The sequence below is a fragment of the Ostrinia nubilalis genome, chromosome 27 (assembly GCF_963855985.1).
Source record: "Ostrinia nubilalis chromosome 27, ilOstNubi1.1, whole genome shotgun sequence".
Taxonomy (NCBI): domain Eukaryota; kingdom Metazoa; phylum Arthropoda; class Insecta; order Lepidoptera; family Crambidae; genus Ostrinia; species Ostrinia nubilalis.
This window is the reverse complement of record NC_087114.1, coordinates 2,525,093-2,542,794: the sequence shown is the minus strand read 5'-3', so window position 1 is coordinate 2,542,794 and position 17,702 is coordinate 2,525,093. Positions and strand designations below refer to the sequence as shown.

General features: G+C 38.0%; 2 protein-coding genes across 2 annotated transcripts in view; one reads left to right on the top strand and one right to left on the bottom strand.

Annotated features, from left to right (window-relative positions):
- The window catches only part of LOC135085072 (solute carrier family 28 member 3), a 50,648-nt gene extending 37,394 nt beyond the window's left edge, over nucleotides 1-13,254 (top strand). Inside the window, exons 10-17 of the mRNA XM_063979850.1 lie at nucleotides 398-491; nucleotides 3,942-4,101; nucleotides 6,397-6,608; nucleotides 6,976-7,091; nucleotides 10,784-10,903; nucleotides 12,304-12,364; nucleotides 12,713-12,810; nucleotides 13,111-13,254. Of these exons, the coding sequence (XP_063835920.1) occupies nucleotides 398-491; nucleotides 3,942-4,101; nucleotides 6,397-6,608; nucleotides 6,976-7,091; nucleotides 10,784-10,903; nucleotides 12,304-12,364; nucleotides 12,713-12,744 (795 nt within the window). The 3' untranslated portion in view covers nucleotides 12,745-12,810; nucleotides 13,111-13,254. The remainder of the gene's footprint in view (nucleotides 1-397; nucleotides 492-3,941; nucleotides 4,102-6,396; nucleotides 6,609-6,975; nucleotides 7,092-10,783; nucleotides 10,904-12,303; nucleotides 12,365-12,712; nucleotides 12,811-13,110) is intronic.
- Nucleotides 13,255-13,486: 232 nt separating this feature from the next.
- On the bottom strand, nucleotides 13,487-16,972 carry LOC135084911 (uncharacterized). The gene is made up of 6 exons (XM_063979660.1): nucleotides 16,903-16,972; nucleotides 16,284-16,428; nucleotides 15,433-15,537; nucleotides 15,237-15,323; nucleotides 14,512-14,676; nucleotides 13,487-13,649 (listed from the first exon to the last, which is right to left on the bottom strand). The coding sequence occupies exons 2-6, from the start codon at nucleotides 16,416-16,418 to the stop codon at nucleotides 13,545-13,547; spliced, it is 597 nt and encodes a 198-aa protein (XP_063835730.1). The 5' UTR covers nucleotides 16,419-16,428; nucleotides 16,903-16,972; the 3' UTR covers nucleotides 13,487-13,544.
- Nucleotides 16,973-17,702: the final 730 nt, after the last annotated feature.

The following is a 17,702-nucleotide window of genomic DNA, read 5'->3' as shown; positions in this document are numbered from 1 at the left end:
GTAATGTCGAAATCCCTTCGCTAGGGCGTTGGTGACCTCTTAGTTATTTCGCTCCTTAAAAGGAAAGGGATTTCAAGATTACAACTGTTACGTTTTGCCACATATCTTCCCTTTGCTTCGGGAACATCACATCATCATCATTTCAGTTATAAGTAGGACGTCTACCGCTGAACATAGGCCTCCCCCAATTATGTCCATATTGTTCGGTTAGAAGCGGCTTGCATCCAGCACCTTCCTGCTACTTTTATGAGGTCGGCAGTCCACCTCGTGGATGACGTTCACTTGCTTAGGGAACAAGGAGCATTAAATTTTTTTTTTTAATTTATTTAAGGCAACATACAGTCATGTACAGTACAATCAATAGTACTATAGTAAAGATGACCAATATTCGTTGCAGACGGAATCCATCCTGCTGATCAAGCCCTACCTGTGTCTGCTCACGCCGTCTGAAATGCATGTCGTCATGTCCTCAGGCTTCGCTACCGTGTCCGGCAAGTTTGTCTATTTCATTATTTTAACTAAGGTAGTAGTTAGTGATCTTTTCATCATCATCATCATTTCAGCCATAGGACGTCCACTGCTGAACATAGGCCTCCCCCAATGCTTTCCACGTTGATCGATTGGTAGCAGCCTGCGTCCAGCGCTTCCCTGCTACCTTTACGATGTCGTCGGTCCACCTTGTAGGAGGACGTCCCACGCTCTTTTTTCTCTTTTTTAGTGATCTTTTACTTTCATCAAAATCATAAAACTCTCTATGGAGCCAATAGTTCACTAAGTAAGTAGGTATAGGTAGGTACCTAATAAATGATTCAAGAATCCTTGATAATAATCGCGAAAAAACAAACAGATGTAGGTAAGTGAGTGCCTATTGGGTGTTTGAAATGCCCATACCTACAATCGTAAAGCTTGTTGTAGGATAATTCGTTGTGTCCCACCTATTCTATGCAAATAAATGTTAGAATTTGAATTTGTCGATCATAGGGTTGAGAATCTTGAGAATCTTGGACGAAAGGTGAAAATCAAAATTTTCTAAAAAACTTGTGTTCCCTGCGCAGCACGGGAAATACTGGAGTTTTGATTATTGTTTTTTCGCGTTTGGTTCTCAAAGTCATAAAAATATCTAAAATAACAAACATCCAGGTCTAGGTTACATCATCATGCTTTGAAAGAAAGAAACATTTACTTTCGATTTCGACTGGGTTAAAGGATAAGACCGCACACCTAGCAATTCAAGCGAGCGGTGACTAGCAAACAATAGTTTATGATAATCTTTATCTATAATAATAATCTTTAATGTCGAAATAATAGTCAATGCAACGTTGTTTCTACTATTTCTTATCAAATAATAACTTTGAGTATTGCTACTGATACTGAAACCTTTACCTATTTATTTATCTTAATTATAATCTATTGCAAATAATTATAAGCGCCTTTTGCTCGAACGGGAATTTTTGACAATCGCTGATTTACAAAATGATAGGTAAATTAATCAAATAAGGACTTACATACACACAAAAATGTGAAGGTATTAATACGCCCGTAACATTACTATCAGGTCTCACAGTGCGCGTGGACGCACAGGGTGACACAAGAACCAACGGAACCAATCACAGAGCTCTATTCAACGCTGTACGTTCGATTTGCTGCTTCACTTATGCAAGCATCGTTTGTGAATACGGACGTTAAACTGTTTTTAACAATAATAAATATTTGACGCAGTACAATTTGGCAGTTACAATCTTACAATTTTCATCATCAGGTCATTTAGTCTCCACTGCAGGAGCACGACCCTCTCTAATGTACCAGAGGCAAATGCAGAATTTGGCCTACACTCCCCACGCTGGCCAGACGGGTTGGGGAGGCTTGAATTTCGTATTGATCCCTATAGTTGCCTCTTAGGACTTCCAATAAAGTAATTATTAACAAAGAGAGCGTATTATTATTAATTGCGTGCAACTTGTAGACAGAAAAGTTCTCAAATGGTGAACACGGACAGGAAAACGAAATGTGTCCCATTCGGATTGGTGAACGGAAGATCTAGGGATGGTCGCGTGAAGCGCCTGGATGCAGACAACACAGGACCGGTCGTTGTGGAAATGCTTGGGGGAGGCCTTTGTCCAGCAGTGGACGTCCTTTGACTGAAAGTCACGTGAGGAAATTGCTAAAATCAAATGGCAGTGGGCGTGGCACATAGCTCGCAGAGCTGATGACCGCTGGGCCAGAAAAGTTCTCGATTCGCGACCACGGGCCGGAAGATGCAGTGTGGGCAAGTCCCCCAGTAGGTGGACCGACGATCTGTTGAAGGTCACGAGAGGTGCCTGGATGCAGGCAGCGCAGGACCGGTCGTTGTAGAAATCTTTGGGGGAGACCTTTATCTAGCAAGCGTCCTTTGAACAACCCGTCTGGCCAGCGTGGGGAGTGTAGACCAAATCCTCCATTTGCCTCTGGTCAATTAGAGAGGGCCGTGCTCCTGTGACCTGATCATGATGCTGAAACTCACGTGAGCGAAGCAGCGGGCAAAGGCTAATAAGATATTTATTAAAGATTACCTATATTGATTAGTGAAAGTACAAAGAAAGAGTGCAAGGTCTTTTTAATGATACCTACAAGATTAGATTATCATAATACGTAGCTATAAATGCTTCTACTTTCGTTTTATGACGTGTGCAATAAAGATCAATAAAACGGATCGATTAAATTGTAGATTGCAATTTAACTTAATAATGATTAATAAAACCGGTTTGGGAGGTAGTGGTTTGGCTCCATGATGTCAACAATGTTGGTGTTTTTTAATGACAGGGCCTATCTACATATATCAAGTCTGGTCAACCTAATGTTTGCCCAAGGATGCATCAATTTTGGCACCAAAATAAGACCACCATACCACCACCTACATAAAATAAAATAAAAATCATAAACTTTGAGCTTTCATAAAATTAAGGTCTGACGTTTATGAGCTCTAAAACCGTTGCGTAACAATTATCAATGAGGGCTATCGTTTTTATACTTAACAGTTGGCACCCCTGGCGATTGACAGGACCTTACTCTACAGTGGCGCCATCTTGATGAGTGCAAATGCGATAGTCCTCCTACCACTTTCGCGCTCACCAGTTGGTGCCACTGTCTTCGCTACTAGCAACTGACAGGACCGTACTCTACAGTGGCGCTAACTGGCGAGCGCTAAAACGATAGCCCTCATTGAGTACGCCACAAAAGTCCAACAAAAACAAGGTTCGAATCAACGTTCCTCGGATCACAATTCGGCCAGTAAGACACCGACATCATTGGGTTATCCGTTCTTTCAGCCAAATGACGTCCACTGCTGGACAAAAGGCCTCCCCCAAAGATTTCCACAAAGACCGGCACTGCGCTGCCCGCATCCAGGCACTTTTCTCTAATTTTTGAGAATTTGACCTACACTCCCCACGCTGGCCAGACGGGTTGGGGAGGCCTGATGTTCGCATATTTGTCCTATTATTCTTCTCTTACGGGTGGAGTAGGAGTGGTCCTCTACTCTGCTGGGGCTATACAGCTATCTCCTGCTTCTTAAAGGTTATTAAACCTTTGTTTGTCAATCCGCTTTGCAATGGAGGGAAATCGAACCTTAATTTCGAACTCCTCTCCTATGTTCTTCTGATTAATTTCGTTGCGGGTCCAATGACAATTTAACTTTCCCCCGGGACAAACTTGACCTTCATTGGTTGGGTTTTTATGGCGGTCAAGCTATAGAATCTACAGCTTGAAGGATCTACAGTGTAGATCCTGGCTACACAGGAGTTGCAGTGGTGGGAACGAGAGGTGGGAATAGTCCCGGTTATCTCTTGCTACTGATAACAGCAGTAGCTCCTGGACTCCTCTTTGTTTTCTTCAGTACAATATTCGTCCCTTATCACCTTATGACCCTTACCCAGAGCGCGTGAATACATTTCCATCCTCCACAGGTACGATTCTGGCTGCGTACATTGGTTTTGGCGCGGACCCGGCGCACCTGGTGACTGCCAGCATTATGTCCGCTCCCGCTGCGGTTTGCTACTCCAAGCTGATGATGCCGGAGACTAAGCGATCGCTGACTACCGTGGACAATATACAGCCAATGCGGAGGTTAGTTCCAGAAACAAAATTAGAAGACTTCAACTCACAGCAGTAGTCCTATCATCATAATCAGGTCATTTGTTTTCCATTGAAGGATGACCTTTTGAGGCTTGGGAAAAATTCCACCCTTAAATCCTCTCTTCCCAGAAGAAAAGGATGGATTTGGCTTATGCGAGCTTCGAGTTGTCGTCTGTCGAGAAGAGAATTTTAAAGATTAGGCCCGTTAGGCCTTCGTACTAAACTAAATATGCTTGCATCACGAATGAGCTCACCACAATAGTCGAGCGGCGGCGGGGACCTAACCCGCGTTCCCCGGATCACGAGTCGGCCAGTCCGACCCCTTCACCGTTCGGCTATCGTGATTTGTGGATTCGAATAGACCGACACTGTAGCATTGGGCTATTGAAATGGGTCAATTTCCCAAACACATTTTTTGAGCGGCGTAGCTGAAAATCATATGTTTTTTATGACATAGAACTTTGATTTTTTTTTACAGGAAAATATACAGAGTTTCCATTTTGAGGACAACAATATTAATGAGTATTTTCTTTTACAAATTCGACAAAAAATAATTGAACTAAGCGTTTCTAATTTTGGTGCAGTGTCCACATCCTTAATTTCTTACAATATGTATTTTTTTAGCTGAAGATCAAAACAGAACTTAGGGAAAAAGTATATTTTTGGATTATACAATCTATCTATTATCTAAGATTACCAAATTAAGCAAGTTTCCCAAATAACTGTGATTAAGTCACGTCCTTAAGTTTTGTCCGCGAAAAATTTATGATTTTGGTGTCAATAATGAAATAGCTCGTCAGTTTCTTTAAAGATCAAACAGGATTTAAACACTCCCATCATTCGTTAGGTTTAGTACCGCCCCCGCGAGCAGTGACAGCAGACGGGTGCAAGACCTCTGCGTCTTCCCGCCAAAAACGTAAATGTGTTGTTTTTTTTTAAACGGACAACAATTCTGCAATTTTGGTGTCTTTTTGTATAAGATTTCTAAGCTATTCTTTTTAGTTGAATTCCTCGTATAATGTAAAGGAACTGTTTTCATACCATGTGTTAAAATGTTATTGTTATATTTAAAACAGATTTCATATAATTTAGCTTTTTCAACGAAAATCTAATTTTGGTGAGTCAATTTTGGTGTTTTTGGTGGTGCACCAAAGCATTTTTAACCGACTTAACTCCGTCAATTGTGAACCGATTTTCAAAATTCTTTTTTTGTTCTATAGGGTACACTTATGTGGTGGTCCCATTGTCACCAAGTCAGGATCTGATGATGGGATCCTAGGGAAATCGAGAGTAAACCTCAAATTTTGTAGGAATGCAATACGTTTTCTAAAGTTATTCAAGTAGTCATCATCTAATGTTAATGAAGTGATGATGGAAGGTAAAACTCCTTAACGCTTAGGAGTTGGAGGATAATTCTTTAAGTATTTTAGGTAGGTATGTACATACAGTTGTATTATTTCAGGTATTTAAGATGAGCTGATGATGAAAGGTCAAACAACATAAGTTAGGAGTTAAATGATACTCAATACTCATTTGTTGATACATACATTGACACATGATACATTGATACTTTTTAGTTGCCGATATTTAAAGTAGGGAGCCTGTATTTTGCTAGGAAGATTATTTACACTTGGATTGTGATTAAGACTATAATTTTCCATTACAAAATGGAAAATTATAGTCTTAATCACATTAAACATAGGTACTGTCCCTCTTCAGTGACAATAACAAGGACTAATCAACTAAAAAGCATGAAAAAAAATAATTTTAACAAAAAAATTAAAACCGACGCCAACAATCACTTAAAAGTAGAAAATAAGTACGTCGTTATTTATTTATTAGGACAATATACCATGATTAATATTTTTGGAGTCGGTGCTGGTAAATTTAAAACCATTTCTTGAGCTTGGCACTAAGATATGACCGACTGACAGCATATTTTCTAATTTTGGTGCTTTAATATAAATTTTGGTGTTCTCTTAATTTTGGTGTAAGGAAAATCTAAAAAACTACTGGACAAAATTTAATGTCTTAATCATTTTAGAAACAGTATAAGTTTCCAATAAATTTGATCTATAATTAAAGAATAAAAATACACAAATAACAATTTCCACCAAAATTAGGCAAAAATATGCACTTGTTGAAATTCACCCAAATGGTATGCGTTGATTGAAGAATGGTTCACGCAAACCACACGCATACAGTCAGTTGCTGCTGATCTGAGTATGCAGGCAGAAAGATAAAGTCGCGAGAACAAGCACTAACTAAGTAATCTATCGTTTACAGCGAGGATCAGTCAGCCCTTTCCGCGGCCACTCGAGGGGCTACCAACGGCATAGCGCTCATCCTCAACATCATAGCCAACTTGGTAGCTTTCGTCTCGTTCGTAGCCTTCGTGAACGGAGTTTTGGGCTACGGAGGCGGACTACTTGGGAACCCGAATCTGAATTTGGAGTGGATCTTTGGGAAGATCTTTATACCATTGAGCTGGGTTATGGGTAAGATGATTTTGTATTTTTGAGCTGGGTTTATTTGTAAAATTGGGGGTATTCCCGTTTGTCCCCTACTAGCGGACAGGGAAAAAAGTTACTATATCCTTTAGTGGCGAGAATGTCACTAAAATTTTCCCGTTGGCCCCTACTGGTGGCCGTTGGGAAATAATAAGTTGCTTTTTTTCGGCACAAAAGATTATAGGGGATCATAGGTGAAAATAGAAACCAAAAAAGTTAATTAGTTGTTCCCAGTTGTGCCAGTGGGGACAATGGGAATACATGAAAAATCGCGGGAATTTTATCAGAATAAAAATGTTGTAAGTGTCATGTCATCCTGGATGAGAGTAAAGGTATATTTTAATACAATTTTCAGGGGTACCTTGGGAAGAGTGTGAGCTGGTAGGCTCTCTGATCGGACTGAAGACGGTCGTCAACGAGTTCGTGGCTTACCAGAGGATGGGAGAGATGCTGAAGGCTGGGCTACTCTCGGTAAGTTAAAATAAAGGCCGAATAAAAGCCGAACATCTTTCAACAAAATAAAACAATCTATACGGAGTATCAGAATCCGTCAGTCCGAGCTATCTCTGAAGTTTATATTAAACCGTTTAAAAAGACTGAATATTGCGTGGTTGAATGTAAGTAGGTTACCCGATGTTATGACTACGAGACAGACTTCCTTCAACTGGGGGAAAATGGGAATTTATTTATTTTTATTTCATAAAAATCACCAACAAGATTACACCACAAACTAGTTATTAACAATAACATTTGGTTACATGTATTGTTTTAAATATTTAAAGCTGGCGCTGTGTGAAATTGTCCAAAGATTATTTATTTATTTATTTATTCGATAATATGGAATTATTGTAAATTGAAAGAAAAATTCCCAATTTCCCCCATTCGGGGGAAAATGGGAATGCCCCAAAAAGTCACTCAATTTTTATTCTGAACAGCTTTTTTAATAAAATTACCTACCTACTTAAAAGTTTTTGTTTCTACCCACAAAGGACTATTACGCGTACAAACGGAACTCGTGTTTATCAGTATTCACAAAGGACTAAGTACTACGTGTACCACCTACAAACGTCACTCATGAGTTTATCAGTATTTAACACTGTTAAATCTAATATCAAAGAGAAAGTAGTAGTATCTTGATAAACAACATCGATTAAATGGAAAGTAGGCATCAGAATATTCATTTTTTGTTGTAAAACAACACATAATACACGTAGGACATAAGGTTTAGTGTTTACGTAGATGTGCATTCGTCTGTTGTACCCAGGTAGTAATATTATTAATATTTAATATTAAATATTAATATATTATTAATATTAAATAGTATTTATTTTCTCATCACAAACATTACAATGACACAAGTTTTTAAGCACATTAATTACAATTCAAAAACAAAGTTGTTTGTGTGAGACTGACGCCTGTGATAGGTATTTGCATACCTGTAGTACAGGTCATCAGGCTCCCACCACCCCAGATATTGGCACAATTTATAATTAATTAGAGAACCGATATTATATTATACAGTGTGAGTCACGTTAAAGTGTACATATGAAAATAGATGAAATTAGACCTATTTTTATCGACAAAAAAGAGGTCAAAAATTTTTTGAGATTTTTTTTTAATTTTTTATAGAATTTTTTTTCTTCCAATTACTTATTTTAAAGAAAACGTAATAACTTTTAAACTAAGCGGTATATCCTGATAAAATAAAAACAGTAATAATGCTAAATAACAGGCGATACTAAAAAAATACATAAAATACACAAAAAATGCCGACAAATAATAAAAAATTATACTTTTTGAAAAAAATCTGCTTTTAAATTCATGTTTTTTTGGTTATTTGATAAATTTCTCCAAAAAATGCCCCTATAACAGGTGGTTTTTATTACTTTGTATTATTCTCTATCGTTTATCTTTGTAAAACCAAAAATTGCATGTCTCTATCCCTATCACAACATTTGCTATGATCGTTTTAACAAAGACCTACCACAACATTATTCTCCGCTACAGGTAGAGACAATTTTAATTTTAACTAAAATGCTTATTTTACTTCGATCTCTTTTATTTTTATTTGAAATCTAACTTGTTTTTATCAAAATAACAAATCTAGAGCCATTTTCAGTTTCGTTGTTAACGAAGCGTTGAATGGCGCGCCCGGAGAGGCTTAGTTCAAACGATCATTGCAAACGTTGTGATAGGGATAGAGACATGCGATTTTTGGTTTTACGAAGGTAATATGATAGAGAATAATACAAAGTGATAAAAACCACCGGTTATAGGGGCATTTTATGGAGAAAATTTTCAAATAACCAAAAATACACGATTTTTAAAACCAGATTTTTTTAAAAAGTATCATTTTTTATTATTTGTTGGCATTTTTTGTATATTTTATGTATTTTTTTAGTATTGCCTATTATTTAGCATTATTACTGTTTTTATTTTATCAGGATATACCGCTTAGTTTAAAAGTTATTACGTTTTCTTTAAAATAAGTAATTGGAAAAAAAAAATCTATAAAAAATTAAAAAAAAATCTCAAAAAAATTTTGACCTCTTTTTTGTCGATAAAAATAGGTCTAGTTTCATCTATTTTCATATGTACACTTTAACGTGACTCACACTGTATTATTGACTCAGACATGGTAGTGATGTATATGTATATGTAATAATCCTACTAATATTATAAATGCGAAAGTTTCGATGTCATGATGTCTGGATGTTTGTTACTCTTTCACGCAAAAACTACTGAACGGATTTTGTTGAAACTTTACAGTATTACTGTTTATAACCCAGATTAACATATAGGTTATAATTATGACGATCTGTGACAAACTAAATTTCACGCGGGTGAAACCTCGGGCAAAAGCTATTAATAATAATAAATACTCTTTATTGCTCACCAAAGAACATAACAGAAAGATTAGGAACACACAAGGTAGTATGATATGTTTATTTTATTTTTAAGCTTGTAAGCGCTTTGGACCTGCTCTGTAAGCTTACAAGTGTTTTGCATTAATAAATAAATAAATAAATAAAAGGTACAACTAGGCGGTCTTATAAATAGCTATCATAATATAATTAATCTAATCAAATAGATAATGCATTTCTTTTTATTGGCATTGACATTAAAATTCCAAGGCTTTGCGATCTGAGAAAGATATAATAAAAACATTGACTACTTACCTATTATGTTTATAGCCACCTATTCTATCGTGATACCACTCAGGTAACTAAGTTTTTAAGCTCATTATTATGTAATTTACAAATTGTCACTTAGGAAACAATAAATTAAAATAATAAATTAAATTAAAAAAGCTTACCAATGAGGGTTTTCGCGTTTGAAAAATCCGCCAGATGGCAATACGTAGACGCGAGGTCCAAATGCTGCATGATTGGTTATTTTTGACATGACATTGACAGATATGTCAAAATCCACCAATCACGCAGCAGTCAGACCCCACATCCACGTCCCGCCATCTAGCGGATCTTTCATACGCGAAAACCCTAATTAATTATGCTCTAGTTAGAAATCGAATCTTGTAACTGTGTCTGAGTTAGGTGATCTTACCAATAGTCCAAGAGGTAGTAGTTAAATACTTAATATTTTAGAGGTCTTAAACATGTCATGGCCATCAACATTCTTGGGGCAAAACAACTTCGCAAGGTTTTAATTTTGACCCTGGCCGGAGTGTAGCAATTGCTAATAATTTTAAAATGTTTACGTCAATAAACCATAATTATTTATAATTACTAAAAAAAAAACATTCATACAGTAGTGACTAGTTTTATGTGAGAAAGTTTACTTTTTGAGGCCAATTAAATTAATTACTGTTTTTTAGAATTATTGTTTAAGTTGATGTCACCAATGTTTAAGTAACTTAGATGAAAGAGGTTGGGGAGGGTCGTGAGTTCGATTCCTATGTTAGGGGTATAGATAGGCGTTTCGATTTTTTAAAGATGTTTAAAATTCAATCAAAACTTAAGATTTTTAAAGCTGGTTTGTTTTTATGTTCTTTTTGTGGTTTGGTTAATAACTACCTTCAAAAATTTGCAACGTGCAAACTTCCGAGTTTGCACAATCCTAGAAGGTGTGCATAACTTTAGGGAGCCAAGCAACTTCGTTTTCCAAGTTCTTTCCACTTTTTGATAAGTTATTATTATTTTCAGCCTCGAGCAGAGATGATAGCCACATACTCGCTCTGCGGGTTCACGAATCCAGCCTCAGCCGGGATCATGATCGGTGCCATTTCTGCTATGGCGCCCAACCAGAGAGAAACACTGTCTGGTGTGAGTAAATAATACGACTCTAGTACCTAAAGTACGGCCAACTAGCAGCGATACAAAAGTTCGATACGACTTTCGAGTTGACAATATATTCTGTCTCTTCCCATCTTGTGTATTTTGTCGTAATGTCTCGTTCTCCCGCCAAAATATGTCAAGGTCAGAAGGGTTCACCCATGACATTGGGTTTGTTTACATTTGGTATCGCTTCTCGTTGGCCGTACTTTAGAAGTCCTATTACATACAAAATGATCGAGTATTTACATTTAGTATGGAATTTAAAAGTATTTTCTCTCCTTTTCCCTCTAATTTCTGTAAAATTATTCTAGCAGTAAAAACTGTGTTACAAGATTTATAATAAGCTTTGACATCAATAATGAATTAAGAACCCACTCTCAATAGTTTGTGACAGGCTGAAATTATACGCGGGAGAAGGAAGTGAGTGCCAACGACCACCCCGGTGTGGTAAGCTCGAAGGGGGCAAATGGGAATATAAATGCCACCTATTTAGTGCTAGCCACCACAGTGGCAAGCTTTATGGGGGTAGATGGGAATAAAAGCGCATACGTCCGTAGCAAGCTTGAGTATGGTGCTGTCATTTGGGATCCCTACGAGGATAAATATGCCTTAATGATAGAAAAAATTCAACGCAAGTTTGCTCGCTGGCTGTATAAAAAGAGATACGGATATTACCCCTATTTGTACCCGTCCTTGTTTGTCTCCGGCATGGTTGATTTGGAAACCCTTAAGTTTAGGAGGATAATGTCAAGTATAATATACTATTTGTCGATTATACATGGCAAAATTGATAGTCCACAAATATTAGCGAAAGTAGGCTTATCAGTGCCCACGCGCATACCACGGGATGTTACCGGGATGGTTGAACCGCGTCGCCGCCCTAGGCTGCTACACCGGCCGGTCACGCGCACCACTCGCGCAGCGAGCGCGCCTTCTACCCGCGCATTACGTTTAATCGGGGACTTAGTTGCTCAGCACGATATCGACATATTTGCCGACCGCTTAGGTACAATAATGGTATTAATTCATAGATTTTTGTGTAAGTAATAACTTTGAATAACTTTGACATTGATCTCTGGACATAAATGTATTTATCTCTTATTCTTATTAGTAGTCTTAGGTATGACATTCTATTTTGGACTTAATTATTTTATGTATTTAATTTTAATGTTATTTGACTATTATTTAATTTATCGTTTTAATTATTTGACAATTTTACATATTGAAATTGATATTATAAATTATCTGTATTGTATAACTTGTTGGCGCGTTGGACTTTCTGTAAGCCTTCAAGCAGATTATAAATAAATAAATAAAAGAGTAGCGGAAAAAGCTAGTATCAATTAATTTGAGAAGTAGGAGGGACTCTAATTGGATTTTATTTTCAGATGGCGGTGAGAGCTTTCTTCACTGGCTGCGGAATCTGCTTCATGACCGCGTGTATAGCAGGTGTGTACTTACTTTTGAAATTATACTTGAGTTTGAGTCGAGTATTGACAGGACAAAAAGGATCTTAGTTATTTTTAATAACCCATAAGCACCTTCATTTCAAAAATGTATCCATGTGTCCCCCTAGAGGACATTGGGAATAAAATTTGCATTATCCGCTAGTGGGGGACAACACCACTGAAAATTCCCATTGGCCCCTATTGGTGGTCATTGGGAAGAAATAAGTTGCTTTGTCCCTCAGTGGTGGTTTCAATATCCACCACTACTGGTGATAAGTTCGATATTTTATAATTTATTTTATACTAAGATTTTAATTTTATTAATTCTTTTTACTTACTTATTTTTCAGGATTACTGATGCCCGAAGGATCATTTGGATGACTAAAGTGATGTTAATTATTATTTAAATCTATGATAATTAATTTTATGTAAATAGACGAATTATTACACTGCACTTCCACCCCCAGCACTTAGATGGTTGGCAGTCCACAACAGTACGTTTCTCTAGAAACTTTCTGCCCCGTACAACCAAACTGTGGAATGGACTGTCGTCTGCGGTGTTTCCGGACGGATACGACCTGCAAGCTTTCAAGAGGAGAGCGTATCTTTACCTTAAAGGCCGGCAACGCACCTGTAACGCCCCTGGGTCTGCGGGTGTCTATGGGCGACGGTAATCACTTACCATCAGGTGATCCGTTTGCTCGTTTGCCTCCTATCACATAAAAAAAAAAAAAAAAAAAAAAATTAAGTATTTTATGAAACTTATACAACATATCAACATGTTATACTTATTTTTGTAAATAATGTTTTTATTAAAAACAAATGTAAATATTCTATTTTTATGCATATCAGCAGTTATATTTTTTGTAAATAAATGTTTTTATTAAAAATCTTATATTTGTCAATCCTACTAATATTATAAATGCGAAAGTTTGAATTTCAATAGTAAATAACGTTAATTTGATAAGAAAAGCACTTAAGATTGGTTTTCCAACTTACAAATATTTTTAAATCTGACTTTTTAAAGGAAAAAAAATGCAAATAATATGTCTTAACTAATTTAATGAATTCAAAGTTATAACTACAACATAAAAAAATCATAGTTTTTAAGATATACACCATGCGTTGTTTTAAAAACTGTTGCTTGGGAATTACTGACGAATGGTGTAAACCATTTTCCTTTACTCCAGTAGCATGTTATCGTCGAGTTGCAACTGCACCATTTGGTTCCCATTGACCAGAACCCCATCGCGTAGGAGGAGTTGGACGTCCATATCCGTCAGTTCCTGGGAAAATAATGATTATGAATACATTTTTAGAAGAAAAATCCTTGATCCCTGTCATCATCCATAACATCATCATTCAAGTCAAGTCAAGAATATTTCCAAGCGTAGCAAAAGCTGAAGTTTTAAGTACAGTTATAGCATTTAACTCAGTCAGTGCCTGAGGGTGACATTGACGTGACGATATTATGATGTGATAGAGCATATAAATCTGTGGGTCTAGACAAAGTGCCATTATAATCGCAAACCAGTCGAAAAGTGGTCGAAAAGCCCCTTTTTTGTATGGAATTTGACGGATTCGATTTTCGATTCGATCAAAAAGTGCGTTTTGTCTAGGGGGGCTGAAATATAATCTAGTCTTATTGACGTTTGACGTCCTATGCCAAACTGTATAAGCTGCCAAAGCATACAGAAGTATACTTGCAATAAACAAAAAAATGTTATGAAAGTTTCAGAAAAGCACTGAAGCAAACCGCTACCAAATAGTCAATCTGAAAATCATTAGAGGTTATCTATCATAAAAACTCAAAACTAATTTTATTTTTGCAAGTACGCTTTTAAAAAGCACTCTTACACGTCCCTGTATTAACCCTACCACTGCTTCGGGACAATAAATGGGCTAGTGCTGAGAAGAAGCAGCGCAATAAACTCACACCCGCATTCACAAACGATACTTGCTTAAGTGAAGCAGCAAATAGAATGCACAGCGTTGAATAGAGCTCTGTGATTGGTTCGTGTGTCACCCTGTGCGTCCATGCGCACTGTGAGGCCTCATAGTAATGTTTGTTAATACGGGCGTCCAGTCACTATTCAGCAGTGGATTTCCTGTAGCTGAAATGATGATGATGAACTAAAAGAAACTCACCCCACCAGTAACGTTCAGGGTGACCGGAAACATTTCCTGGGGGGGCTGGGGTACATCGTCACCCCCCCTCTGCAGGATCTTCGGCCGGCGCGGGTTCTTGGCTATACCGCGACCGCGGCGGGGGAGTTGGAAATCTATGTTAATGTAAATTATTTTCAGCAAACACTATAGACTGAAGACGTAGTGTGGGCAGGCCCTCCATTAGGTGGACTGACGATCTGGTGAAGGTCGCTGGAAGTACCTCAATGCGGGCAGCGCAGACCCTTCGTCCACCAGTGGACGTCATTTGAAAGGAACGAAGGAAGATTCGGAGGTCAAAATTGTGTCTTTAAACTCTTCTGCAAGTGAGTTTTTGCCTTTGAAATTTATCAAATTGAATTTAAAAATATATAAGGGGGACGTTGGGAAAATAAAGTCTCATCTGCCACCATGCCAGTTTCTGTTAATATTTGTAGCAAACGGAAGCGGTGTATTTTTTTAAACTAAAAATAAATGACTACCAAAGTGACAAAAAATTAATCAACTTCCCCGCTTCATTTTCATTTCATGTAATAGTGGGGGGAATATGGGAATAGTTTCAAAACAAAACGTCATTTATTATATTATTACACTTAATACATTATAGTCCCATCTACTCAATAGGTACAGAGACTGGAAATTAACAAGTCTTTCTAACACTAATAGAGAAAATACATAAATATAAGTATACCTGAATCATCAATGACTGGTTTGCTGTAAGTGACCTGTGTACGCGGAACGCTTCCTAGCATAGACAACGCTCGCGCGCAGTTTGGGATTATACTTGACGTGCCCTGAAAGTGGAAAGGTGTCTTGTGCAGTTGTAAATAAATGCTATTTTGCAATGAGAATGTGTAGGGTGATGTGGTGTTTAGTACAAATAAGTTAAAAGTTAATATATACCTTTGCGAAAGACATTTTGGTGATCTCGATGACTTTTGTATGCGAAATATTATTCGCGTTTAAATACTCCATCACTTCGTCCGGAGTCGGGTTGAGGCCTCGTATCTGGTTAAAAAAAAATAAACTAATATTTTATTTTATTTTATTCAGAAAACAAACAGCTTACAAATATATAAATTGCATAGATACAGTGTAGTTGGTCAAAGCCTATAGTTTTCACCTCTATAAAACCCAGGGGTATAAAATTTAACAAATTTTAATTATACGTAGAATCAAAGAGAAAAAAAAATGGATAGAAAGAAGTTCGGAGAAATTTGATATCGAAGCTTTAATTAATCAGACGCAGTAGAAACAGAATTGGTGTATTTAAACTGAGCTGATGAGTAGGAATTTCAGGATATTTTAATGTGATTCATGTTGTTTTAAATCCAATTCCTGTTATCTTCATTATTGTCATTGTTATGTCATTTAGTCTCAAAAGCAGTGGAACACGATAACACGACGACCCTCTCTAATTTACCAGAGGCAAATGGAGGATTCGGAACACGCTGCACGCTAGTCAGGGGCTGGTGAGGCGTGATATTCGCATATTTAATTTTGTGTTCCGGCAGTTGGGAGGTAAGATAGCCAGTTCCTCTGTGATTGAGGATCCGGGTGAAACTCGCTTCCGCCTTCGGCCTGTTCATCACTTTCCATCAGGTAAGATACAGGCCATGAGCTTCCTTGTTGTGGATAAAAAAAATCTCCAGTCTTTTCTTATAATATATAAGGGCATCGACGTGTAGAGTGGGGTAGTCATAATCTTCTCTAAACCATACGGTTAAATGATACAATATCAAAACTATACTCACTTCAATAACGGCCAAGTGAGCGGGATGCTTCAGCCGTGCATGCGTGCGTAGATCGGATCGTATACGGAACCTCTTGGGACATCTTTCACATGCCCACGCACGTACACCCGTGTGGATGAGCCGGTGGTTACGCATCGCTGTTAATCTAGAAATATTCTTCGAGTTAAAACGTAACAAATGGGAAATAAAACTAGCAGGATCTTCAGAATTTTTTTGTTTTTCTCCAGATAACTAGAATTCTCTGGAACTTATAGGTAGCCTTGGAGCTGGTAGAGTACGGGTGGGGTTGATGTGTCATATAGTTGTAAAGCTTGTGTTGACAGTTATCGGGGGTCAAATTGACGGGAGTTAAATTGCTGGAGTTCGAGTTATAGAGGATCTAACCGTCGAATCAAATTGCTAGGAGTCAAGTTGTCAAGTGGTCGGGTTTGAGTTAAGGAGTCAAGTTATCGGGGGTCGAGTCATCGGATTCGAGTTTTCGGGGTTGAGTTGCCAGGAGTAGTGTCTAGTTTTCCGGAGTCCAGTTGTCAGGGGACGATTTGTCAAGGATTAAGTTGTAGGTAGTAGAGTTGTCGGTGTTGAGTTATAATAACAAATCAGTAATAAGAATCCAACTCACCGCCTAAAAGCCAGCCCGCAAACATCGCAAGGGAAAGGCCGCTCGCCCGTGTGCGTTCGTAGATGCTCGTCGCGCACCGACGCGCTGCGGAACGATCGGGCGCACACCGGGCACGCGTGCGCGCGCCGCCGACACTGTGCGCTACTGATATGGAATAGTGAGGCTCAAACATGGATTGGATACATTAAAGTTCGATGGATTAACAACCTGAAATGGCAATGGGCAAGATACATAGTACGCAGAACTGACGGCCAATGGGGCAGAAAGATTCAGGAATGAAGGCCGCATGGCCTTCACTCCAGACCTTACCTCGGTTCACCTTGTAGTGGTACATGGGCAATATGGATGCCCATATTGCCCATGTACCACTACAAGGTGACCGACAACCTCTTGGGTAGCAGGAAGGCGCTGGATCAGCTGGATGCAGGCCGCTACCAACCGGCCATCATGGAAATCATTGAGGGAGGCCTATGTTCAACAGTAGACGTGATATGGTCGTCGAACGTCATCATCATAACGTTTTAGTACAAAGATAACTGTGGAAAACAATGTTCAATACCTGACGATAAGGCCGTATAATATTCCAACTAGTTTTCAACTAATGCAGTTCTCTTTCTTTAAAAAAATAAGGGAATGTTTTCTTTCAGTAAAATTTTCTATCTACCTACAGTATTAAGGGTACTTTCCCTCCAGGTGGCATTACAAAATTCCACCCTGTATAGCCTAGCATAAACCATAAACACACAATACTTACTCAACATGTTTGTGCAGGTCAGAGATGTGCGCGAAACTGTCTCCGC

What these genes read in the sequence shown, in the direction of transcription:
- LOC135084911 (XM_063979660.1), bottom strand. Translation starts at nt 16,418, where the DNA reads ATGCGTAACCACCGGCTCATCCACACGGGTGTACGTGCGTGGGCATGT. An exon ending in CTCACTTGGCCGTTATTGAA is followed by an intron (nt 15,538 to 16,283) that starts GTGAGTATAGTT and finishes TTTTTTAACCAG; the next exon opens with ATACGAGGCCTCAACCCGAC. An exon ending in AGGTCACTTACAGCAAACCA is followed by an intron (nt 14,677 to 15,236) that starts GTCATTGATGAT and finishes TTCAGTCTATAG; the next exon opens with TGTTTGCTGAAAATAATTTA.